Genomic DNA, 26641 nt, shown 5'->3' on the forward strand with positions numbered 1-26641 from the left:
CACGCACTACTGTACAAATTACTACACAATTTAGAAATGTTATTTATGGACAAATGACCACTTATTTCATTGTTGAAATAGTCGATTTACATCAACTAGGTTTAGGTCTAATCTTTAAAAAAAAAAAAAAGAAAAATAAAAAAGGTTTCAAAAAACCTAGTTAGTCTACCTCATTCATGAGCTTTGATCTCATTTTCTACTTATGGACTCTGTAGAACAATACAACTACCACTGACCAAATCAATTGGAGGTTTGACGATACTTCAGTGGTGAAGATGATGGTTATACAGGGTTTGGGGTTGATGAATAGTTCAAGGTATCACATTAAGGCTTAAAGAGGAACTGTGAGATCAAATTGAGAACCTTAAACCACCCACAGGTCCTTATGGACAAGTGTTTTAGTACCCCAAATTGTCCTTTAGCTATAAAACGCTAAAATAAATAAATAAACCTTTATACTTACATAACGATTGGTCTGATGAGGCATATCAGACCCATCTCCGGTGCTCCCCATGCTTGCGTAATAATTCAATGAAGCCCGAGGAGTACACCCTAGCTTCACTGTGCAAGCACCGTATCAACAGCACATGCACAGCGAATAAGTCTATTACAGTTCAGGATTCAATGAACTTCATAAAAAAAAAAAAAAAGGACTTATTTTGTCAGTCAATTATAAACTGAATAAGAACTGAAAGTTTCTAGATCTAGAGCTGAAGACAGTACATATTAACAGTGGCCCTTTCAACCATCCATATCTCCGGGCTCTACCAGCACATGTTCTAGCTGCCAGCTTCCATGCCATCAAGCTGCTCAACTCACTAACCCAGGAGGAAGAGCCAACAGATCCAGCACCCCCCGGGGCCTTACTTCAGATGTAGAGGAACACTTTATTCTCAAAATAAATCTACATATAAAGCAAAAGAACATATCTACAGACTTTAGACTTCTATCAGTAAGTGTTGTCAGAATGTACTAAAAAAGCATAACAAGGTATTTGCCCGGGGCTGTAATAAAGTTTAAGCGTTTGCAATGTTTACCTCCTACGACTTAAGATTCTGCAAAAACAAAAAGTTTGGGACATTTTAATTAAACTCATGCTGCTGGATTATGAGGGTACTTCAGCTCCCATTTTATCTATGGAGTTTTTTTTTTTTTTTTTAAACAAAAACACTGAAAAGAAATACAAGACGAAAGTGTCACCATAAATATTACTATAACATATACCTGAGGGTTGTTATGACAGTTTACCAAATACAGCTTGTAAAGAGACACCGGATGGAATAAGAGTATGAACACGTCAAGGACATTAAAGACAGCGACACGGCAGCCAGGGGCAATCTTTTTTGTTGCAGTCGGATATTTAACACTTTGTTGTAGGGAAATAGACATAGTCCTAAACAAGTGTAGCCTTTGATCAGTCTCCCCTGAACTTAACATGACCTCCAATATGGCCTGTCCTTGGGCCAGTTTGAACATTACTGGGCCAAAACATTTGTACAAAAATAATTTTAAAATATTATATAAAATTATATATTCGAACGAGACTAGAGATGATGGGCCCTGAACTCTTATGTCCATGACCCAGACACATTCCCGGTTGGGTGGCCTTGCTGCCAATCCAGCAAGTAAACACTGGTAGCCATGACTGGCAAAGGGTTTCCCCCTGACTAATTACATCTATGGCTGGTAGCTAGGTACGAACCCCAGACCAAACGCTTGAAGATCAGGTAGTCCTTTTCTTCTGTCAATAGCTCATATGTGGTCCTCACAAGCTGTTGGCACACAGGTTGCATTCAACGGACCACCTGTTTGTGGGCCATGATTGAACAGGTTCATATGACAAGTAGCCTAAGGGGGATGTTCGTAGTTTTGATAAGGATTTTTAAATAAACTACACTAGAATTTGCTTGTAAATTAGAGATCCCCAGCTTAATGGAAATCAGATTCTAGAAGTGGTAGAACTCTATGGACAACAGCTTTCAAGTCTGTTAGGTGATATGTATGATTGGTAGGTGCCAGCCCTAACCACACAAGATTAGGAGTTCCCTGAATAGGTGGAGCAGTAGTGAGCTACTGACTAACAGTTCCCCTATAGAATGGTGCTCCACTATTCATGTAAATAGGGGCCCACCATTGGTCCATGCACAACTGTTCTCATTACCAGTAAGGGTCTTGGCAGTCAAGCTCCCAGTGAATAGGTAATACATATAGAGCATACACTTATTTTATGAAGAATCGCACAAAATCATATAAAACCAATAATTTAAATCCCATTTACCCTGCAATCTAGAACCGGGAAGCACAGAGGATATTAAAGTCAGCATGACTATAAAACAAAGAAGAACAGAACATGATGGCCTTTAGGTCATTAAATATATGGAGATTGGTTATTTATGTACACCATAAAACCAACTAAAAGCAGGTGAAGATAATAGAATCAACTGCAAGACAAAGATACCAAGGAAACCGATGCTTGGCACTTAGTAAGCACAGCCATAGCAAAGACACCTTATCAGTAGACCCTATACAGGTGCACACAATGAGCAGAAGACGGAGTCAATATATTAGCGTACAGCTGAGAGCCTGCTTTATGATATCTTTAGTGTATGAGGTCACAGGGGGAGGGAAGAGGGCGCAACAATAAAGGCCCTTTGTCAATCTGTTTCCATGAGGACAGAAAGCCGTGAATTCCTCAGAAAGAAGTACCAATGAACCAAGCCAGCTGTTGCTATAGACTAGGACCGCTCAGTACGAGAGACAACCTTGTACGTGAGATACCTCAAGAGCAAAACCCTCTACCTTAAACTCCTAAGCTACAATTTACAGAAGCACATTCCTTCACCGAAATACACTCCTCGGATAGAATGAAAGCCAAGGACTAATGAACCAATTTGCATAGATGTGGCCAAATACTAAAAATTTTGCAAACATTTTTGATCACTTTAAGACCGTACTACCGTACTTTGTTTCAAAAACTGCACCACATCTGTACACAGGTTATGTGTGGCACTGCAGCTGAACTTCATTCACATGAGGTGAGCTGCAATACCTAACTACCCATGGATAGAGTTCGAAGCAGGCATGATGGACCTACCCTTTTTTCTAACATACTCTATTATGACTATTTAAAAGGGGTTATCCAAGTTTAATTATAATTTAGGGCCGGAATGGGGTGGGCTATTTAAGAAAAAAAAAAAATGAATGTGTACTTTCCTCCAGCGCTGATGTCCCACACAGAGGTCCCTCTAATCTGTGCACCATTTGTTTACGGGGGAGCACAGGGAGCTTCCGGCTGGCCGGAAGCTCTCATCCAACACCATCTCGAAGGGCTTACAATGCTGAGAGACAGGAACGGATGGAGGTGGCCGCCAACATCAGCGGCACCGGAGGAGGCAAGTACACATTTATCATTTTTAAATAGCCACCCCTGCTCCAAAGTAAGTTCTTAAACCTGGATAACCCCTTAAACTATTCTTTGTTCTACTATAGGGCACGACTAGAATTTCCTGCTGAGGCATCAAAAACAGTGTATCTGACTTAAGAAATCATCCTACTAAGCTCCAATTATAAGCAATCATCACACTCCAAAGCCAATATGCTATTTCCAAGTAACAAAAATTGGAATGTTTTAAGCAGCTAGAAATTTAAAGGCCAACCAACAGGTTAGACAATTTTTGGGGATTTTTTTAATTGAAAATGCGGAGTTAACTTAAAATTAAAAATCTACCATCAAACTCAAGCATGATTAACTAGGGAGAACTTTCTCATAGATCCAGGCACAGTGACTGTGGTAATATTCTTATATTTGTTATGCATCGTCTTCTTTCTTCTAAAATCAAGTTTGAAAACTTTTAAAGGGGCTACCCTAGGCCCTTAGTATTGTTGTAGTGTTAAACTGTGCACCAGAACATTTCAGTCTCCGCCCTCCCCCTACACTTCCTGTAATCCCAGCACCACACAGTGGGACGTGGGTACTGATCCTTCCCACGAACATCCTATGTAGCTACAACCTAAGGGGCTAGGGTAGCCCCTCAGGCTAATCTCAAAAGATTTTAGAAGGAAGGAGGCCATGGATTACAAATCGAAGGTGGTTACCACAGTCACTGTGCCTGGATTTATGAGCAAGCTTATGACGCTTAATTTTAATGGTAGAATTTCTGTAAATAAATGAATGCCATTAGGGGTTTTGTGAATCCTCACCTACCCCCAAGCCCTTCAACCCTTTAAGCCAAAGAAAGACCTTGGAAATTCAACTTCCCAATCTTTCACTGCACTGATATCTGTCATCAGTAGTGAGTGGTCCTAATTGAATTTATATAGTTGGCCAGATTTGAAACTTGCAGGTTCAGCAAGAAAATCTACACAAATTGACAATTTTACTCTTCGCTATAGACAATAGATGACCACCACTGGAAATATACTGTAACTTATGGTCAAACCTAGCCATTCAATATGATCAAAGTTTCCTTTTGGAAAATACCAACCTGAATTTTGTTTTGCGTCCTAGGCCGTGGGAGTTTATTTTTTGGGAGCTTGCAATGGCCTCCTTTAGGTTAATCCTTGAGGCTTACTTATAGCAGAGCTCAAGAATACAATGTTGTGAACAAGCAAGCACAACAGAACATTCTTTTTGAAAATTACTTAAAACCAATTTCTAAGGAATTGTCAATTCCGGGAGTGATGGAAAATTTCATAACATGAAAGCGCTGTAAACCTCCCACAATAAATTGCTTCCTGTTTTCTTTTAGAAAACTAGAAATTAGGCTCTTCATGTATACCTAAATATAGACGTGTAATATGCACATTCATTTTCATTTTCCTGAAAACTTCCAGCAGAAAATCAATTTCTGTGCCAAAAGGCAGCCATTACCAGGCCCTTACCTAGTAATACGATAAGTACAGTATGTTTATTAAAAATACTCTGACATGTGCAATGCTTCTGGGCGACTTTAATAGATATAACAAGTTAGGGAATGGACTTGAACGTGTTATACTGAGCATCAGGATTCCTAAATTTTTCAGAAACCCTTAGGCTACATTCACGCTGCCGTATGGGGGATGTATATACGGCTTATATACGTCCCCACAAAACAGCAATGTGCGGCACCGTACCGCTCTGTACCCAGTGAAAAGGTAGGACATGTCCTATCTTTTCTCGGCATACAGCACCACGCACCATATTCCTCTATGGGAGAGGAATGCCTCTCTCCGGCACCGCCGCGTGCCCACCGTACTAAGGTATGGCAGGCAATAGCAGTGTGAATGTAGCCTTAATCTGTAGCCATGATTTACAGTTTAGTTCACCCTCTGCAAAAATGTTATGGTCCATTGGTAACACCCATGTGGCCCACCTAAGGAGTGGTTCCATTAGGCTTCAAAACTGTTGTGTGTCTGGTCAAACTATTGTGTTCCATTAAATGTAATCTAGTTTTGTACAGCCATAGAGAGCAGAAGAAGAGGAGTAAAGAAATCAGGCGATACCTTTTCGAGGCTAAGTATATTTGATGGAGAGCTTTCGAAAATACTAGTCCTCTTCATCAGCATACAGAAAAATCACTGGACATGTTATGGACGACTTCCCAACAGCTCTTTGAGGTGCAATGCACCAATATTTGATCATTTTGACCATTCAAGAGTAAAACTTCTGTTAGTTTTGGTACCCAAGTGTCAGGTGGGTGGTCCTGGGCTGAAGAAAAGGTTCTGGAACAACCAATTTAACAGTATAGCACTTACTCGTCGTAAAAGAGTTCGGCTACTTTACCTCAGGTTTTTGTAAAGTGTGTGTGGGGCAGAATATTAGGTAATTTACCAATATAGAACTAAAAAGTTTCTGCACAGCTTTAATGATATGTACAGCCTCCTGTCTTTTACCGCCTCAGCCAGACATTCCTGACCAGAAAATGGCTGGAGATTGAGGGTCATGTGATCTCTATCTGTCCATGAGTGATTGCCCTGCCAGGACCTTAATCTTATATTTATGAATACTATCATTAGGTCCTAGAAGGGTGATTACTCATGGTCAGAGATCACATGACCCTCAATCTGCAGCCATTTTATGGACAGGAATGGCTGGCTGATGAGGTAAAAGACAGGAGTTTCACTTTACATATCAAGAATGTGGTGCAGAACCATTTATAGATGTATATTGGTAAATTATCTTATATCCTGCCCCCTTACACACAATAAAAAGAACAAGAGATAAACTGGCCAAGCCTCTCTTACAAAACTATCAATCTGCTCAGAACTTTGTTGCCCACAAATAGGTGACAGGTCTCCAGTAAATTTATTGCACAATGTATTCCATTTCCTCTTGAAGATTCAGATGTTTAAGCTTCTGGAACGAGGACATTTGTTGGTTATTTGTTTACAGTTATGAAATTACAACGGTTTCCTAGCCCGTCTCTGGGAAGCACAAACAGAGCCATTACATACCGTAAAAGTACTTTCTTGTGGTTTCCAAACAGCAAACCTTTGACTTAATGACATGTTTTAAAGTGAACCTTGGTCAGAAGTTTCTTTGAACTTTTGACAAGGCAACGCATAAAATAAAAAAACGACACCAACACAGAATAGAAAAGAATTTTTACAAAATATCCCCCTAATGGCCTATAAAAAAATTAAGGAAACTATGAGATGGGTTCTGTCCTAACAGGAACTGGAAAGATAAAAAGGAACACTCCAGTTACAGCTGATCCATTATACCTTGTGCAAGGCCTGACGGGTGGAGCAAGACTCTAGGTTTTAGGAATACAAAGAAAAAGTCATGCTCCTCCCTTCAGACTCTGCGTTATTATTCAATGAATAAGCTATGGACTGGAATGTTCCTTGAAGGATCACAAGATTTTTACCTGAAAATAGTCCTAATATACAAGATTTGCAATGAGCTATGGATAGACATAAGATGAAAAAGCAAAAGAAGATGCCATTAACAATCTTCCTTAACTTCCTTAATACCATCTTGGGTTTGAATGCCGCCCCAGGTTTGCAGTCATCAGATAACATGCCATTTTAGGGCAGGTCACCATTGCAGCCAAAGGGCTCAACACTCATCACTACACAAAGAGGACATCACATTATATTTACAAACACACAATACAAACTCAAAAGACAAGAAGCCATAGTGTAGGCTGTGGTAATAGCAAGAGTCATATGAATTTGGAAAAGAAGTAGTTAATAACTGTATCATGCTAAGCAAATATCTCCGGCGCTTTGCATGTGAACATTATATTTGCATGGAGTCCCGGCGTACCATTATCCAGCACTCACTATCACTTCGGCCAAACTCTCTATTTGTCTTTCCGAGCAAACTGTTCCATTACATGAAGCCATATAAGGTTTATTTTTAAAAGTCTTTGTGCCATTATGTATTAGGCGTGTTATAGTGCCTTAAAGGGGAATGGATTCTTATCAATAGTAATATCCGTGTGCAAATTTTTACAAAAATTAAGACTCTGCTTTCATAATGATTTGGCCAGTTGTGAAAAATAAACAAAATATGTAGAAGGAGGGGGGGGGGGATAATGAATGTCACCCTGCCGTACATAACAAATCATTCATAACCCTCTATAGGCAACGAGCCACATTTCACATCAAAACATGATCACTGGAGGACAGGATAATAAGATCACAATGGGATCTGTAGGGTAATTTGGCTTTCTATACACAAACATGCATTTTCATGAAAGTGAAAAAACTGACGTGTTCTTCCATTTTTCCAAGTTCTCAGTTTGGTATAAATTTTCACAGATCCTCAAACTATAGTCTAAGTTGGATATGTCCAAAACAGTTCCGATTCGGAAAAGTTCCAGCATATTAAATTATGGCCGTTGGCACTGATCCATTTGGGCAGATCACTGTGGGCAGCCTATGAATCATTGGCAAAATTTCAAATATTGACCCAAGTGCAGAGAAGGACGCACTTGGGCATCACTGATATATGACCCAAGGAGTCACTTCTGCCACACAAAATTGCCAAAACTGTATCCATTCTTTCTCCGAAATCTGGCTGGTTCAGTAAATCCAGTCCAAGATTCACAAACCAACCATGCTGGTTTGTTGTAGGCCTTACTCTTTCTATACATATTGTGATATACTGGGACAAAAATGTATGAATCTGGGTACACACTAGAAACCATTTTCATAAAAAGGATGGGTTTTAAACTAATGGCAGATTGATATTTTTAGGCTTTTTTTTGTAGAGGTCTTGGTAGGTCCTTAAAAGGTTTACCTTGTCTGGTCTAGCTGGTTCCAAAAAGTCTACAGAAATTAGTACATTACTCTCCAAGAAATGTACATTTCTAATTACTCCTAACCCTAAAATAAAATTAAAAAAACAACAACCTGGTCTCTCAAAGGCGTTCAACTCTAGTATGTTCAGTGATTTTATGTTTCATATATTGCACAAGTCGTAGATGTTTACCTCAATTACTACAAAGGTATGAAGGTAAATACACAAGATGCCCCAAAGGAGACCTTGTTGCAGATTGTAGTCTATAAGAATCCTTAGACTCCCTAATGAATGACCCATCTAAGTGTTGAGCTTATTAGGCAGCACCATAAGTAGAGGCAGCTACCTAGCAACAGACCTAGTCCCCAGGGGTGACCACACAAGACCTCTTCACTCTCGTAGAGATCAAAATAGTCACCTTCTATACATGTACTGAGCTTATAATCCCATACACAATAACACTCTACCCCATGCAGAAGATAGTCGCTAGTCTATAACAAATCCCTTTCAATCTCCCATCTCCACACTAGAAAAGGGAATGCAAGTGACAAATTCCTTCTCCGTTAAGCCATCTCATATGATACGTAGCACATGGGTTCAATCATTTCAAGAATCCATTTAACAAGACCCCAGGTGGTCTTCCATCTTGCGGAGGAATTACATGTGCATTCCACTGAAAGTCACACATCCGCTCTCCAACATTAGAATTATCCTCAACCTCCGGTAAGGAGCAGCTAGTTAGTCTGATGATCTCGCATTAACCGATCGATGACTGAAATGGTTTCCACCTTTTACCCCCTTCTCATTACATTCTCATTTACAATCTTTATGAATCGCATACATCAATGTGACTTATTTATCCTTGTACTTATTTATCTGGAGACATAAAATCACGCCTATGTAAAGTTTACTGATTTATGCCCAGCTGTTGCCAAGTTTGATGGTACTGGAGATTTTATTAATGCTATTGAAATTGCAGTTAAACCATCCCATGTTGTTAATGATCTTTGGGATAAGGTGGGGATTAATAGAGGTTGGCCATTATTCTTCCTGTTATACTGTAAGTTGTGATGCAGTCATCCAATCTCTTTAACAAAGGGTGTTTTTTTCTGTATACTTTTTAATTACTGTACATCTCCATATATTGTTTTATCTATCATTGAATTAACTCTACAGCTCATGACCAACATGTGAACAGCTCTTCATGTATAAGTGGCCAACAACCAAGAGGGGTTTTATAGAATTTATTTAGCACTAGGTAAGAGAGGACCCAAAGCTGTAAATGTTCAGGTGCATGCCAAACAATGTTGGTTCGGAGTTCGGGTTCAACCTCTGCTATTGGTGCTAGTATTCACCGTTTAGATGCCACCTTTAAGGCAAACATTTTTGCCAAGATTAACGCTCATTGAGGACATTGATCCAAAAGAGAATGAAGGAATACAAGTGACAGTCCCAGCACTACCCCCTGGTGTTACCAGTGGGGGTGAGCTGGGGAACCCAAACTGAACTTTCAGGATCAAGTTCAGCCAAATTTGGCAAACCCAAACCTCAAAGAGTCTGCTCATCCCCATTAAGCAACTATCCTTCGAATAGGTAGGCAAAAAAATATTGGTAGAAAAAGTCTTTGACACCCACCGAATGTTTGAAGAGAACACAGTGCCATTTGTAGAATAGTGGTTGTGCTTGGTTCTGCAGTCCAGCCCCATTAACTTGAATGGACCTGAAAAAAGGTGACAGTCAGAGGCCGGAGTACGCATTCTCATTTTTCCACTTCTCCCATTAGGGAGAGAGCCCTGGTTATGAAAATTGCTGGGGGTCCCGCTCTCGTGATTGGCAGGGGTCACAGCAGTCAGAGCCTTACCGATTATTGGACACTCCCATACAGGGGAGATCATTGATTCAGATTTTTGAAAGCTGTAAACACATGAGCTACGAGTCAACAGGAAACCATTGTTGAATCAAAGCTCTTCTCAATAAGTTCTTTATGCTGCCGACTGCACTGCAAAACAACGAGTACCTTGTGAACTACCATGACTTAGTGAGGTTACTTGGTCCTGTTATGGAGAATTTAGCCTTCCCCAAAGATTCCCAGCTGGATGGCACTCAGTTTACATACCACCAAAGGACTCACAGGCACAGTCCTAAACCTATTTTCACTTGCATGAGAAAGTATAAGACTATGGTAATTTGCCCCTACCTGCCAGAAGTTACTGGTAAGCACAAAAACGAACCTTAAAAAGGTCTAAATGTTTGCATGTTTATTGCTCGGCAAGAGGACAGGATGCTGCTCTCTCTACTCCTGTGGTTTACGACCTTCTTCAGGCATCTGCTAATGGGTTTCGGTTGGTTAGCAGTAAAAGCATCCTGAAAGAGCTAAGAGGATGAAACCGGAAAAATAGCAAAAAATAATAATGGAGAACACAATTTAAGGGTAAACTCCCTTAACGGGAGTACAACATGAAAAATAATGTATTCTGAGGTTATACACTTCTATTACAGCTTCTTCATGGAATGTTTAATCTTGAAGAAACAAGCTTTTTAGTTTTTGTATATTTGAATGGGGAGACCTGTTGAGCGTATACACTGTTAGTCCACTTATACTCTAGGGGACTGCTGTATATGGAGTTGTGGGGTCAGGCTTCGCATGTCCATCCATAAAGAGGGGTTGGACCCTCTTGATAGGCCAGCTAACCCTTTATCCACATTTCAAATGTTGGGTAACACCTTTAATGTAACACGCAGAAAATGCACACACAAATAAAAGCCAAGGAAAAGGAAGGGGCGACAGAACATCCTTTCTTCTTATTCTCTTGCCAATTGATTGCATTTTACCTTCTCTATGTAAAAACTCTAAAATCTGAGGGTCAAGGCTCAGTTATGTTCCCTTTCTCCTCCTTCCTGTCTGACAAGACAACTGGCTGGAGCAGCAATCTATCCCCTCTTTACCCTTCTGCCCAGAATTCAATAGGAGCCAAGTATTAGCACCACCCATTTGTCCATGTCCCACCTCAGAGTTAGTCTAAATAAGTAGATTTCTGCAAAAAAAAAAAAAATTGTTATAGTTCAGACAAAAATATTTCTTTAGTCATTTTACCACACTTTTTGTCCTGAGACTTCTGGTGTAATTGGAGCCAAAAAATTCTTTGACATTTCTCATGCCTTTTAGACCTCTTTTCTACACCTTTCCGACTTGTCCGCCTTAAGGGGGCATGGCCTGGTTGAAAATGGGCTGTGAGCCAAAAATTTTAAGACACTGTGCCACATTGTGTCCCACAAGTTGAGACAGATTTAAAGGAGGTGTAAAGAAGAACAGTTTCAAACTGCACCACAATTTAATATCTGTAATACAAAAATTAAAAAACAAACAAACTTATGTTGCCCGGGTCAATTACTTAAAAAATTAACACTAATAATGTCAATTATGAATTCTCCAATATACACAATATCATACTATTTTGATGCTAGATATTGTCTCTTAACATTACGACCTGGCTTTAATACAGACTTAACAGGGAGATCCTAAGATAATGGATAAACCCCAGGTGATATAAATCCTACAAGACGGCACACAATATTGTGACCTGGATATAATGAAGCCGTCATGTACAATAGCTACACAAATGTAAATCTAATAATGTCCATAATTCCATGTAACACTAACAACTGTCCAGGACATTATTATTTCTCCTATGCTACCTCCATGTTACATGGCTGAGCGATTTCTCCTACTTTCCTATTAACATCATAAGTTGGATCATTCCATTACGGGTGCATAAACCTATAAATTCTTCATGTAAGGCCCCATTAAGTCTCGTTGGGGTTAATCAGGGTCACCCGTTAATAGTCTGGGCCTTCAAACACATATTTTGTGGCTTCTGTTCTGTGAGCAACCTTGAAGTCTTCATTTTCCAGACACAGGGGCAGCTCGGGAAGTCTATTAAACAAAGATCTGTCGCATTAGAAGCCATTATGATGTCGAATGGCTGAGCATTTTCTTCCCCTATACGGATATTATTTATATGTCCCCGAAGGAAGGAGAGGAGGAAGAAAGACTTATGCATACGATCGACCAGAGGCGAGAACTACTCTGCTGCCCAATATGCAACCATGAGTCTCCCCCCAAAAAAAATGTTTTTAAACTAAATAAAGTTGAGTTTTTAGATATGTATCCTTTAGTAGTTTCTGATCCACATTTTTTTTCCTTTAGCCCCAACCACATTTTTTCCCCCCCAGCCCCAACGATTGCCAAATAAAAAAAAAAATTAATAATAATAATCAGTACCATTAATTGAGGCTTTCTACTTGCAGGTTAGTGGTCTCTTACTGAAATGGACCACCTGGGTCTGCCCACCTGACTGCAGGAAGCCTAGTTAGCATAAAAGACCTTCGAAACTAAAAGCCCAGATTTCTCAGAAAGGGTGGTAGCCAGAGAAAAAATTTACAACTAATGGAATCTGTGGAATTAAACCTGTTAAAAAGTCACTCTTTCCTGGTGATATTATCCACAGTACTACTGGTACTTATGCTACCGTTTCATTTCAAGTGGTGAGAGTCCATCCTATTATGGTACACAATGAAGTGCATTGTAGTACAGGTTACGAGTAGACTTGACCATTAATAAGCACTGGGGAAAAAGTGACTACTTCAATTCCCTCAAACATAAAATTTCCAACACTACAGCATCCAAAACCCCAAATCATGGGCAATGGACAAGGTTCTAAATACTCCACCAGTTGGAACAAAGAAAATACCTGTATACTACACTCAACCAATAAGGAAAAGCAAAGTACACCTACATTGATCTACTCAACACAGACATATATGACCAATAAATCAGGAGCTTCAACAAAAATCACAAAGTCTCTCTCCATTAAGGTTGGGAGCATATGGACACTTCTCAAACCATGAAACGCATTGGTGGCACTTTAACCTCCCTTTATTTCATGCACCATTTGAAGTGCTCAGACAGGTTTTATGACCCGCCAGTGCATTTGCATTTAGCAGAAGCTAGTCAGTGATTAACGTGATCGGTGTGACCAAGTCAGCTAAAATAACATGGTGTTCTATGGATAAGATGATTGCCCGAGAGCCTGGAATAATAATGTGTTTGCTTATGTGGTTCTTTGTACGAACTCCATGTAATTTTTTTGTAGTAGCTGCTATTCTAGTCTCTTCTAATATGTGCTGCTGTGAACGCAACATCAAACTTAGCATGTCAATGTAGCAAAGTTACATTTGTGACTTGGCAATGAAATCTGTGCACATTCATGGATAGGTCCTATAAAGAAAAAAGTTAGGCGTGCCAAGTAAGGAGCATAGCTACAAAAAGTGTAGAGATAGCTGGAGATACAGGATCCTAAAAGACGTCCCAATGGGGCTCTTGAAGGAGAAAGATGTTGACCGAGATCGTAAGCAGAACCCTCATTCCTATTGTATCATATGATTACTCTAATGTCTTATTCGTATATGTTCCCCGGAATCTAAAGTGCTACGAAATTTGACGGTGATGTATAAAGATTATTATTGGGGGGTGGGGTGGAATCTATCATCACGTTGTCTGGTTTATGACTTTTGGTCTCTGCTGAGTCTAACTGGGACCAAAACAGCAGTACAAGAAATCAGACAATGTGGTAATAGACCTTCCCTATGTATCTGCTATCAAGTGCTTGAATAAAAGATGGCATAGCCACCCCAGTAGATTTTGGGGAGGGGGGGGGGTGAAAACCCACACAACAGGAATCTATAACTACCAAAATCAAGAAAAGGCATCATGGGTCATGGTAAAGGAACATAGGTACAGTTTGTTATCCCCAGTACTCATTGGTTGCATCTCATTGGGTCAAAAAGGTACAATTATACTTCCATTCCATAATAACTTTTTGTAAGGGTAAACTGACAAACAAAATATTAAAATTGAAATACATTAGCAGCCTCTACTGTGTAGAAAAAAAACATTGATCAGATGAAGAGTGGTTGGGATTTGTAGGTCTGACTTTTTTGCCATTGTGTGTAGGAAGAAAACTATATAAAAAATACACACAAAAAATATATAAAAAATATTCAGTAAAAATTATAGAATATAAGCCAAACCACTGACATTTTCATACATTTTAAAAAAAAAAATAAAATGTACCAAAGCAGGTGACAGAATTTGCTCCATACATCATTACCTACTCTTCTAAATATTATTCCAAACGCATAGATTAGAACCAGTAATATTTTCGGCAGCCGTTTGGATGATGGATGCAATTTTTAAACAAACATGACAACTAAAGTATATTTTAATTAATTTTAAATAAAACTTGGGAGGGAGCTGCTCCCTTTAGTCTACAGAGTTCAACCACCGGCACAGAGCCCTCTGTGCTCCTTTATCTTTAATAAATCGGAGCAGGCTGATTAAAACGTGCATGTTAAAAGTCCAATTAGTGATTTCGGGGAGGGTGGGGAGAAATAATTGAGGGAAAGTGATATTATAGACAAGTGTGAATAGTTACAACGCATTGCTTTCATGCTGGAAAAAAAAAAAAAAAAAAAAAATCTGTACATTCCATGGACAAACTTTTTTTTTATTGATCAATAATGTCTTGGCCATGAGCAAAGTAGGGGGTAATTGTAAAACAAATACCGTATATACTCGAGTATAAGCCGACCCGAGTATAAGCCGAGGCCCCTAATTTTACCACAAAATACTGGGAAAACCTATTGACTCGAGTATAAGCCGAGGGTGGGAAATGCATTGGTCACAGCCTTCCCAGTATATAGCCAGCCAGCCCCTGCCCCAGTGTATATAGCCTGCCAGCCCCTGCCCCAGTGTATATAGCCTGCCAGCCCCTGCCCCAGTGTATATAGCCTCCAGACCCTGCCCCAGTGTATATAGCCTGCCGCCGCTGCCGGACAGATCGCACAGAAGATATACAGGGGTCACCGGAAAGGTGAGTTTAGATATATTTTTTTGACTCTAGTATAAGCCGACTTTGGGTTTTTCAGCACATTTTTTTGTGCTGAAAAACTAGGCTTATACTCGAGTATATAAGGTTTTTGTCTAATTGGACAATTTAAAAAATAAATATATCTTTTTGTTGTTTTTTTAAACTCTGGGCTCTTAAATTTGCCGATATATAAAAAAATAAAAATCGGGAGCTTTATCAGAAGTTTGAGAGAAGAACTGTTCTAATTGCCCAGGGCAACCAATCAGAACTCAGCTATTATTTTTCTCACAGCTGTTAAAAGAGTAAGGCTGAGCTCCTATTGGTTTCCATGGGCTACCAGAACAGTTTTACCTCAGATACTTCTGATGGCTGCGTGTCCCTCATTTCCTCCAAACTGCTGTGGGCCTACTATGTACATGTTATAGTACTGGTATAGTCAAACCCAATTGCCAATGCCTTGTTATTCAAAAAGATGTCAGTTTGTGACCCCATCTATTAGTCACGATTGAAACCAAGTTTTGCTCTAGAGTAGTTAGATCAGTGGATCTTAAAAAGCAGCAAATTGGTAAAATAAAATGTTTTAATTGTTTGCTACAATCATGAGGGTCCTAAAAACCTCAAGTAATCTCAGGTGGGGTTCAGAAGTAACATAGCATTTTTCAATGCATAATAGTGTATTCAGAATCTTACCTAAAATATGTGGATCCTGTAGGGAAGGGGGGGGCATGGTTCCAGCTTAAAAGCAGTTTTAATTTAGATGAAATATGGTAATGAAGTTAAATTCTCAATTTCTGTGTTAAAAAGCATCTACCTACTCCGTAGGTGTTAATGGGGACCGTCAGGATTATTTGGATACGGTCTTTCATCCTGGTGGTAGATGTCCTTTAAGGAAATGCTCCATGATGGGCTCTTATAGAACATGGGGCACTCTACGGTGAGAACACAACCAACCACGTCTATGTCTAGGCTACAAATCTGTTAAAAGAAGCTGTTATGGCCACTAAGATATTTAAAGGTAATACCACATACAAAGAGACAGAAAAATTAGGTTTTGCCCCACATAATATCATTAAATAGGTCTTCTAATAGGAACATGTAGAAGGTTGCAAACACAGGAACCGTCACAAACTAAAGTCACTAGGAGGACAAGACTAGGCTCCTCATTAGTCCCACAACATTCAGTCCCACAAAATCTGTTGAGAGCACCTTCTACCCTTTCATTATACTTCTACAAAATTATACTTAACACCCGACCCTAGACTGCAGTGTAAATGTACGTAGCACATTCTCTGCGTGAATGAAATAAATCAGAAGGACATTGCGGAATCTGTTTCCTCTGATGCATCAATGACAAGTTCATTAAACACTTATGGAATGAAGATGGATGGAGTCATCGGAAGAAGTTGATGCAATATAAACCTGGAGATCCAAGGATAACGTAGAATGTACAGCTACTGATCTGAATAGCTAGTGAATAATAGCCTATGCCTGGGATATTGGCATCACCTACTTCTTAAAGGGACATTCATACAAACCAATAGAAGTTTTATTGATGCTGAAAGCAGAATGAATAGATGTGGAAAATGAAGGCTTTCGCCAAGAGGGTAGTGATTTTCCATCTTCCATCGAAGACCGTTACAGTCAACACATTTTTTGATGTGAAATGGCTGCTTAAAAGGAAACAATAGATTCCATCCATGTGTACATTAAATGTGGATATAGTTTAGGCTTCGTTATGGGGTTCAAAACATTCATCTTTTTTTCCTCTAGACAAACTGTTCTCAAGTAATCAAATGCCATTAGTAGGGAGCCCATTTAGTATATTGGGTGCCAAAACCATCAGGTGTGGTCTGGCACTGTTCACCTGACTGTAAGGTGCCCAATCACCATACTGGGTGCTGAAACTAAATCCACCTTTTTCTTCGGAATGGTGAGAAGTACCCATAAAAGTCAACTGTGCTGGAATCAGAGGGACTGCGCCTAATGGGTGATGCAATGAGTGGTAGAGGTGTTGTAGTGTAATGTGGGAAGGGCATCAGTGCTGTAACACCTTGTGATCTGATGGTTTTTAAAAAGGTATCTTTCTAACATTTGGGTTACAAGTAAATGATGAAAAAGACCATTTAGAACTCAAAAAGTAATTTGCCGTAGGTTTTCTATCAATATCAAGAAATATTACTACAGGTTGTAACCATGGCCTCCTTCCTTCTTAAAGGATAATTATGCTAATAACCCAGAAGGGCTCCTGGGGGTGTTACCAGATCCCATCGGTGCTGCATATTCACAGAAACTTCCTTCACTGCAGTGAGATTACATTAGGGAGCTTCTAAAGGGGGAGACCATGTAACAGCCTGTGAAGGTGCAGCATGGAGTGGGCTCTGTAAACACCCCCAAGAGCCCTAAAAGCTCATTAGCAAGATTTAAGGAGTTGATTTTAGAAGGACAGAGGGCATAGATAAAGCAAGTAGGTTACCACAGTCATGGTGCCGGGTAAGTGAAGGGACCTCAATACTGTATTAATGAGCTATTCTTGGAATAATCTACCAAAATTAAATATGGGTTTGAGTCCTTATAATCAGCTGATATAAGGTAAAGGTGGCATTTACTGTGCAGTGGCTGTGCCTGGTATTGCAACTGAATCTTATTCATTTAAAGCCGATGGCACACGGCCAAGGACAGTGGGAAAAAACTCACAATGAGACCCGACCACAGTGTTGAGGACAGGACTCCAATAGTGATGGTCCCCTTTTCCCCAAAGCAACAATGCCCGAGTAGAGGGAAGGGATGACTTGCATCATATATTGTCCCATCTCCAACACTGTGGACGATCCATAAAATCTAGTCAGACCTAATCATTGGCCAACTACAGTTCTGCCCCACATGTGACCAAAGTGTTTGAAGTCAAAGGACAGAAGAGGTTTTAGCTTTACAAAGGTTTCAGCAGCAGATTGAGGAGGGTCCCAGGATTCAGACTTCCATCTTTTTACTTGTGACCTTTTCCAAGGACAAGTAATTTTTTTTTTTTTTTTTTTTTTTTTTTTTTTAAAGATCACAAGTTTTTCTTGGGTTTAATACTAGCTTTGGCATGGATACTTAAAAAGCAAACCTACCATCTCATACTTATTAAACCAGACTGGGCGGTGGATAGCGCAGGCTACCATGATAGAATATTGTCCATGAAATTAGCCATTACACCCGTTAAAAACAAGTTCTAAAAATATTTGAATGAACCTCAAGTACACATTCGCCGCCGGGAACTTGATTCCTCCTGACAGCGATGTACAGCGCAGGCCTTTCAGTGCCCTTACTCCTAAACCTGGTGGAGCAAGGAAGCTACTGCGCAAGCACAGGAATTTAAAGCTTACTTACTCCACCAGCAAGGGAGCTACTGAACAGGTGCTGAAAGCTACAGCCTGTGACATAGTAGTGAGGAGTAAGGTGTGGGGGTGTGTAATAAGTGTTCCAGGGGGCGGGTAATAGCCACTGCTGCCAGAGCCTGGAGGAGCTCTAGGGATGGCAACTGGAGCACTTGAAGTTCATTAGTATAATTTCAAGGTTTTTTTTGTTTTAACAAAAAGAAGAGTATGATAGCTCATTTCAAGGACGTATCCTGTATCATGGTGGGCTGAGGAATCTACCACCAGATCGGTATTTATAAAGAACTATCCAGACAAATTTTAAGAAATTGGGTCAAACATAATTATGACCGAAGATCTCACCTTCTTAAAAGAACAATTGTTCTCAACTCACATCTGCAGGTGCCAGTTGTAGAAAAGATGCCAATGGTCTTCTATTTTATATAAAGCTAAAATATGGCAGATATTTATAGTGCTTTTAGGCAAGTATAATGATGGAATCAGCGATTTATAAAATTGTCAATTACAAAGTTCAAGGATGACAACCCTGTCAAGGATCCACAAAATCCTAAATAAGTTGTACATGGGAAAGGGAAGAAAAAAAAAAAAAAACTAAACCTGTTATTACCTCTGTCTGTAGGATCTGCAAAGCAAAGGTTGCCTCGGGCAGCGAATCACTCCAGTGTGGTGTGGGAAAGATAGTCCCCAGCGATGTTCATACCCAGAAACTATGACAAAGCTGTCAACTGTACTTTATGTCACAGCAAGTGATATTAATCAGTGGGCTGTGCTGTATCACAGCCTCAAGCAACGGTAATAACACAGCGCAGCGTTGTGCCATTGTTCGAGAGTGCCATGTCGTCTCTATTTGGTTTTTGAAGTTTATGCAAATGAGACAAATTATTATTTCTGCTCTACCTAAAGGCTTATTTACATAGTTAGATGTCCAATTAGAAAGTGGGAAAAGGTTTCCTTCAGAAAAGGTCTTCTTTCTTGTTCCTCTGCTGGGATTAGTTCAAGTTACGGCACTTGGAGCCGGCTGCGTTCACTCCATGTGCTGTGCAGTTTAAAGATTTATTGTTCCCTTTAAGGAGCCATTTCAGGTTTATCATCATGTTCTTTCATAGTATGATTGACAAGTGAGTTATGAAAAATGTATGTCAATATATCACCTTTCTTACCTTTCCCTTTGATGTCGAGACACAAAAATGTGTGGTGTTTTGGTTTGTGTTTTTTGTTTGTTTTTTTTTATTTTTAAGGCTTCTGTGATCCATCGTTTTAAATTTAAATGGGCCAGGGTAACATCAAAAAATGGCTGCATAATTTATTTATTTTTTATTAATATAGGCCACACAAGGTCAAAGGTATAGGTTTGTGTGCATGGGGCTTTGCTCATTTGTAGTCATTTATATAAGCCATACAACCAAATAAGTATTGTTCAATTTATTTTTTTTTTTTATCCAAAAGCGGGTCACACATCACAAGCCAAGAGGAAAGGTAACAAAGAGTGATTAATTTCAGACTCTTGTATCAGGCCTTCACTACTGGTCTCCTCATGTTGGGAAGGGAAAGGCAAAAGCTTGCATCCCGTGTTGAAATGGATTTTATAATATTTATTAAATTATATATTAATATATTTATTATATATTAGTAGAGCAAATATCGATTGACTTTTATAAATTTTGGTATATTGGGCTTCATTTGAAACTGCACCCGAAACTGGTTATCATAGCTTTATTTTAAGGAAATCTAAATTGATTATGGGCAATTGAGCCCAATAGTTGTCACTGCATTTATGTGTCCAACAGAAGCGTTCAAGACCCGGTAGTCAATTTTGTACAAATGTTGGTGACCAAATTCTTGATTACTTGTTGAAGTCCAATTATGGTTTGTGTTGAAAACGAAAAAAAAAAATACATAAAAACACAAATACAGAAACTATAAAACAGGATCCAAGTGGCTTCATTCCTGGTCTATGCCCATTTAAATGGTTTCTATCTTCAGACCTTGGTGCCGTCAATTTCGTAGGCTCTTGGCGATCTTCAGAATAATAGTTTAGGAAACGTGTATAAAAATGGTGAGTGGATATTAGTCATGTAAGTGGCTTGATCTCTGACATCTATGCAAACTGTACTGCAACTGTACTGCTATAGGAAAGCTATGGAATGGTAATTTTTTTTTTTTTTTTTTAAACGCTGCTTCCGAGTATAGAATCAGGCAATTGTTCTCTGCAATCTGTACTGTACCTGCCAATAAAACAAACTAATCTCTCCATAAACAGAAAAGTCTTGGGTTTTATAGAAACCAAAATGCATTCCGTAAATTAGCATTTTGTCCATTAGGATCGCTTCCATTACAAGTGAAAAGACCTATAATACCCACTAATATGCTTCTAAGTGTGCCTTCCTCTCTCCCCCCTCCATAATTGCAGTAGTTGGACACTAAGGAAAGCGCTGCATGCTTCACCAGGCACTCAGGAAAGCCTCTGGGGAGTTTTCATTCCATATTTAAAGTCCACATCTAATTCACCTAACCTGAAAATCCCTCTTCCATTCGGAAGTAACACATGAAGAGGGGAGGGGGAAAAAAAAAAAAAAAAAAAAAAAAAAAACCACAACACACACAAAACATAAAAACAAAAGACAAAATAAAAATCACTGAAATTCATAGTAAAAAAGCACAAAAACTTTATTCACAAAACAAACGATATTCACAGTGTTCAGTGTACAAAGTAGATAGATAAACTGAGGTTAGACAAAAAAGGTGCCATTTCCAAATCGCATAAAAATAAGACACAAGTGACGCTGCTTACAGAATGTGTAAGGAGCAGATTGTATTCCTTTATGTGCAAACGTATTAACCCTTTCTTTATATACATTCCAGTGAACGAGAAACCCAAAGTGGTGCATAAGCCTGCATAAAACTATCGGCCATCCGTTATTTTTTTTCTCTTTTTTTACATATAATACTGTAGTTATTTAAAGTTATGTTCACCAATTAAAATAAAAAATATGTTGATCCGTTTAAAATTATCCAATTCTGAAGTAAAAGGGACATTAAAAACAAATAAAATTTCGCTTCCAGTAACCTTTTCTCATCCATATATTTAGACCCATTTAACTGAAATAAAAAAAAAAAAAAAAACAACATATCTTTAAAGGGGGTATAATTTTCAACAAGGGGCTCAGAATCGGGTAAAAAAAAAAATGTTGTTAATAAAACATTAACTACTCTGGGTGCAGAGAACACCCAACTGCAGTGTTGGCCTTCCTCGAATTGTGATTGGCTGAATGAGAACTTCCTGTGGGACCAGGAAGTTCTGAGTCAGGGGACCTGTGAAATGTTGGAATGGTAACAGAGGCCAGGGTATCCATGAAGAGTTTCTTAATTTCTTTAAGTATTTATAACCAATCCTGAGCCTTTTGTAGAAAAGAAAAATTTATACGCATCAATTAACCCTTTGAATCACCTAATCTAAATTACTGCTGGCTTGAAGTCTTAAGATGTAGAGCGCTTACAGGTTCCCTGGACAAAATTCTTCCAATCCTATGATCTTCAGTCTAAGGCTTTCAATGATTTAACTGTATACTGTAAGTTTTACCACTGGTTGGCAAATCTAAAAAGCGCACTTTTCCCCTTCCCCCTGATTACAGTTTCAAGTCTAAATAAATCCTTCTGATGAATACTGTAACATATCCATCAGGGGGTGGACTAGGTATGAATGTTCCACAAATAGGTTTAAATCAGGACAAAAAGCCGTGAAAAGAAAAAAAAAAAAAATACGGGAAAGGTGGCCGAAACATCTTTGTGGGCAACCTTGGACTTTTTTGCCAGGAGTTATTCTTTACATGTGTTCTGTGATCAATTTTGTACCTGCCTAGATTGATATCAAACACAAAAATAATCTAATATTAAAATAGAATTTAAAAAAAATACACATTTCAAGTTGGTGCCGTGAAGGCAAACCAGAATTTGGTGCATATAAAGTACAGCACCTTAACGAATAAATTCAGTCCGTTTTAGACATTGCTATAATCCTTCATTTTTATTAACATACATAAAAGGTTTGCTTTAGTAAACAAAGCTATAATATCCAGCATATTTACTGGCTCGAAAAGGCACCAGCCTTCAAACTTACAAAGTTTTCCCATTCGCAACATCATTAAACATTAGGGCACCTTGGCACTAGTAAGAGGGTTTATATGGTATGTTAAGATACAATTTAATTGTGCTTTTTTTCACCACCCTATAATGCCCTGGGAAGGTAACAAAGAGCCCTTTTATCACTCTCCTTGAAAAAGTTTTACGACAGTCTCTCTAGCTTTTTCTATTGGAGGAAACTTTGCACTTCAGAACTTTTGTATAGAAACTAAAACTTCATTAGAATTTCAATTCTATGGTGTTTTTATTGAGTAGCTCAGGACACGCAGGCATCTTTCTTGGCTTAATGGTGGAAATGTTGCAGTCACGTGCGGTTATAAAGAGGCTAGAGAGGGTTAGTACTGCATCATGCATCTCTCGAAGGTCAAACGTACACTAGCATTGTTCTTCACCTCTTAAGCACTCTACGATAATTCCCCAATGTCTTTAAGTTATATTATCTTAGACAATGGGCAAACAAGGGTATCTAATTGTGTAAATGGGTTGACCTTTGTTTACACTCGAACAATAGAATAGGCAGAGTGTAGCACAGTAGACCTAAAAGCTTTGGCGACTTGTTTGAGACAACAACTCAATTGTGTCAATCAGTAGTTGGAGGAAGACGCATTTGGTTAGGAAAAGTTGGTGGATAGAGTAGGAAAGAGTAAAACAAGGAGACAAACCATGCAAAATATTGAGAAATAAAAATCTCTAGTATCAAAGTTAGCAGCCTGAACTGCACACAAGGCACTCAAAGAAAGGAATTTCCTGCCAAAAGCCACCTTGGACATGGCGATGATCTTGGCAAGAAGAACCCCATAACGAGACCACTGCTCACAGCCCAAAGTAAAGGCACAAGCTTTATCACATGCAGTAAAAACAAGGCAGAAGTCACCAAGCAAAGTTAAGTCGCATTTTAGAATGATTAATTGCAACGCATGACAAACTCCTACCCCCCCTTCATTAAAACAGAATGAAATACTGCAACAACTCGAGCACAATTAACGTAGAACCCTTATCCTATGAGGATAGAGTGAGAGCCAGCTCACAACATTAACCCAATACATTGAATATAATTTAATTAATCTTTAGTAAGTGTCAGCTAGCAGTGGAATTCCAGCCCATCCTACTATAATATGCATAATTTACCTATAAAGAACATAAAGAGGCTCCCTGGACTTGTACAAATACAGAGAGCCTATATTAGGAAGTGCTGCTGAAAGTACACTGAAAAATTCTTTGGTTGAATACAGCAACAATTCAATGTATAAACTACTACCCCAACAAATGGAAAATTAGGAGCAAGTTTTATCATTGTGCCCACCATCCCCACTGGCTTAGTTAATCCAACCCCTAAATAGAGGACAAGGCCTCACCATACGTCAGTCCATGCTAGAGTGCCATCCTTGGACGCCTCATGTAGGAAGTAATCGCCTACCTGCTTATGGTTGTATTTCTGGGGATTGGTCCGATAGCTGTAATCCGAGTACTGATCAGAGCCAGTGGAATTGTTGTCCCCAGTGCCAACAAAGGTATTGGCGGCTGGCAGGTCTTGCACAACCTGGTGTTTCTTGGAGGCAGATGGGGACTGTGGTTGAAGCTGGATGGATGGCAGGGGAGAGTTTGAACGGTAATGACGTCCTAAATCTGGGCTCCCTGGTGGGTAATTCAAAGGTAGGTGGATTCTTGGGCTATCTCCAACAGAGTCACTCATCAGGTTAAATTTAAGAGACTTTTGTAGCCCAGTTTCCTCGTCTTCTTCTACAGGCTTGGGTGGTTTGGGAGACTTGCTTTTCTTTGCTTTGATTTTATTTTTGTTGTTTTTATTACTCTGTTTTGGGGCATAGAGATCTTTTGTTTCCTTCTTCCCTGCTTGATAACCACTCTTCGCTTCCTTCTGTCTACAATATCTGACCAAAACAACGGCAACGATAACAAGGATGACAGCCATGATGCCCGCAATTACACCAAAGACAATGTTCCGCTGTTGTTTATTACGTTCATATTCTGGATCTCCAGCAATATCAATGTCTAATGGAGTGTCTTGACTGTGGCCTAGTAAGGTCTCCACATAAGTTTGGTTTGTCATAGTTTCATTAATGAAGAAATGGACCAGGGCTGTGCCATGCCTGGAAGGCTTTCCTTTATCATTCACCCTTACTACTAGACGATGCAGACCGTGATGCTTTCTTAAAATTTGTTTTTCTAGGGTAACCTCACCTCCTGCAGGAGTTATTTGGAATAGATCAAAAGGATTACCACTAGCAATGGTGTAATGAAGCTCTGCATTGACACCTGTGTCCATATCCTCAGCCCGTACCTTGTTGACTTGTGTACCTGGAGGAGTAGAGGGTGTTAGATAAAAATATGAACTATTAGATGGTACCACAATCACTGGAGCATTATCATTCTCATCAAGGACATTAATAGTCACTCCAACGTAGGAAGAACGGGGCGGGTCCCCTCCGTCCACCGCCTTCAACCGGAAGGTGTAAGTGCTTTGATGCTCCCGGTCAAAGGAGATGCTGGAAAGAATAGTACCGGTCCCATTCTGGATGACAAATTCTCCAGTGTCAGGTTCTACTGTGAGATGGTATTGAGCATTTTCACCTTTGTCTGCATCTATGACAGTAACCATACCCACAGGGCTCAATCTTGGCATATTCTCCATTACTGAAAAATTGTAGCCATTAAGCATAAACTTTGGATCATTGTCATTGCAGTCTAGGACAGTAATTACAACTGAGGCGGTGCCTTTTAAGCTTGGGGTTCCTTTGTCTGCAGCTACCACATGGAAATTGTACTGTTCTACTGCCTCCCGGTCCAAAACGGTGTTAACCCTAATCAGACCAGAGTCTGGGTTGATAGAGAAGATGCCACGAGTTGTGGGGTCTGCAAGTATGGAGTAAGATATCTGAGCATTGGATCCACTATCAGCATCACTTGCGCTAACTTGCATCACAATATCATCCGGTGAATTATTCTCTTTGAAGGTCACTTCCATCAAACTTTGGGTGAAGATAGGAGCATTGTCATTCACATCAGTTACTTGCACCTTAAGAGAGTTGGTGCTGGAAAGAGGAGGATTACCAGAGTCAACAGCTACAATTTCAATGGTGTATTCTTTCACGGCCTCATAGTCCAGGGGTGTTGTGGTCTGCAAGAAGTACTTCTTTTTGCTGTCTGTTCCAGTATCACTGACCTGCTTCAGCTGGAATGGAACATCTCTAGCCACAACACAAGTCACAGCAGCATTTTCACCTTCATCAACGTCAGAAACTTGTACCAAGGCCACCGGTGTCTCGACTGGTACATCTTCAGAAATATTTGCAACACCATCCTGATGGGTTACCAGGCCAAAACCTCTGATGTCAATGACTGGTTTGTTGTCATTTGTATCACGAATAGTAATGGTGACTTGAGTGCGTGCAGATTTTGGGTTGGATCCTTTGTCTTTGGCCACTACAGAGAATCGCAGTGTTCCAACATCTTCACGATCTATGGGACCCTGAACTGTTATGAGACCTGTTGACCTGTCTAGGTGTAGCAACCGTCGTACAGTATCAGAGGCCTGGTGAAAGGCATAGTCTATTTCGGCATTGGCTCCCTGGTCAGAATCATTGGCTTTAACCTGAAAAACAAGACAGACAATTTAATTATTAAAAAATATATTTATACATTTTCTTTTTCAATGGTTAAAATGGAAATTTTCAAATGTGGCCAAGGTGGATTTTATAATCACAATTTGAAGCTATAATGAACGAACATTAATTAAACTAAAATTTATACAATTATAAAGACTTTGCATGAAAATTAAAATTTAGTCTTCATTGTGCTGTGAATAATAGATTAAATGACCGATTAGGTATTTGGTTTCTGTTAAACACAACGCAACACCATAAATCTTCCATCACATTAGGCCACATTGCACTATGGCCAAACAAAAAAAAAAAAAAAACCAGCAATGCTATGTTTTTCAGATTTGATAA

At 39.4% G+C, this 26641-nt stretch overlaps 1 protein-coding gene across 11 annotated transcripts in view; it reads right to left on the reverse strand.

Moving 5' to 3' along the window:
- PCDH1 (protocadherin 1) overlaps positions 1 to 26641 on the reverse strand; it is a 166952-nt gene that overhangs the window by 96915 nt on the left and 43396 nt on the right. For all 11 annotated transcript variants that reach the window (XM_072145643.1, XM_072145641.1, XM_072145639.1 and 8 more), the window contains exon 3: positions 24091 to 26283. In XM_072145643.1, the coding sequence (XP_072001744.1) occupies positions 24091 to 26283 (2193 nt within the window). The remainder of the gene's footprint in view (positions 1 to 24090; positions 26284 to 26641) is intronic.

This window comes from Engystomops pustulosus, chromosome 4 (assembly GCF_040894005.1).
Source record: "Engystomops pustulosus chromosome 4, aEngPut4.maternal, whole genome shotgun sequence".
Lineage (NCBI taxonomy): Eukaryota > Metazoa > Chordata > Amphibia > Anura > Leptodactylidae > Engystomops > Engystomops pustulosus.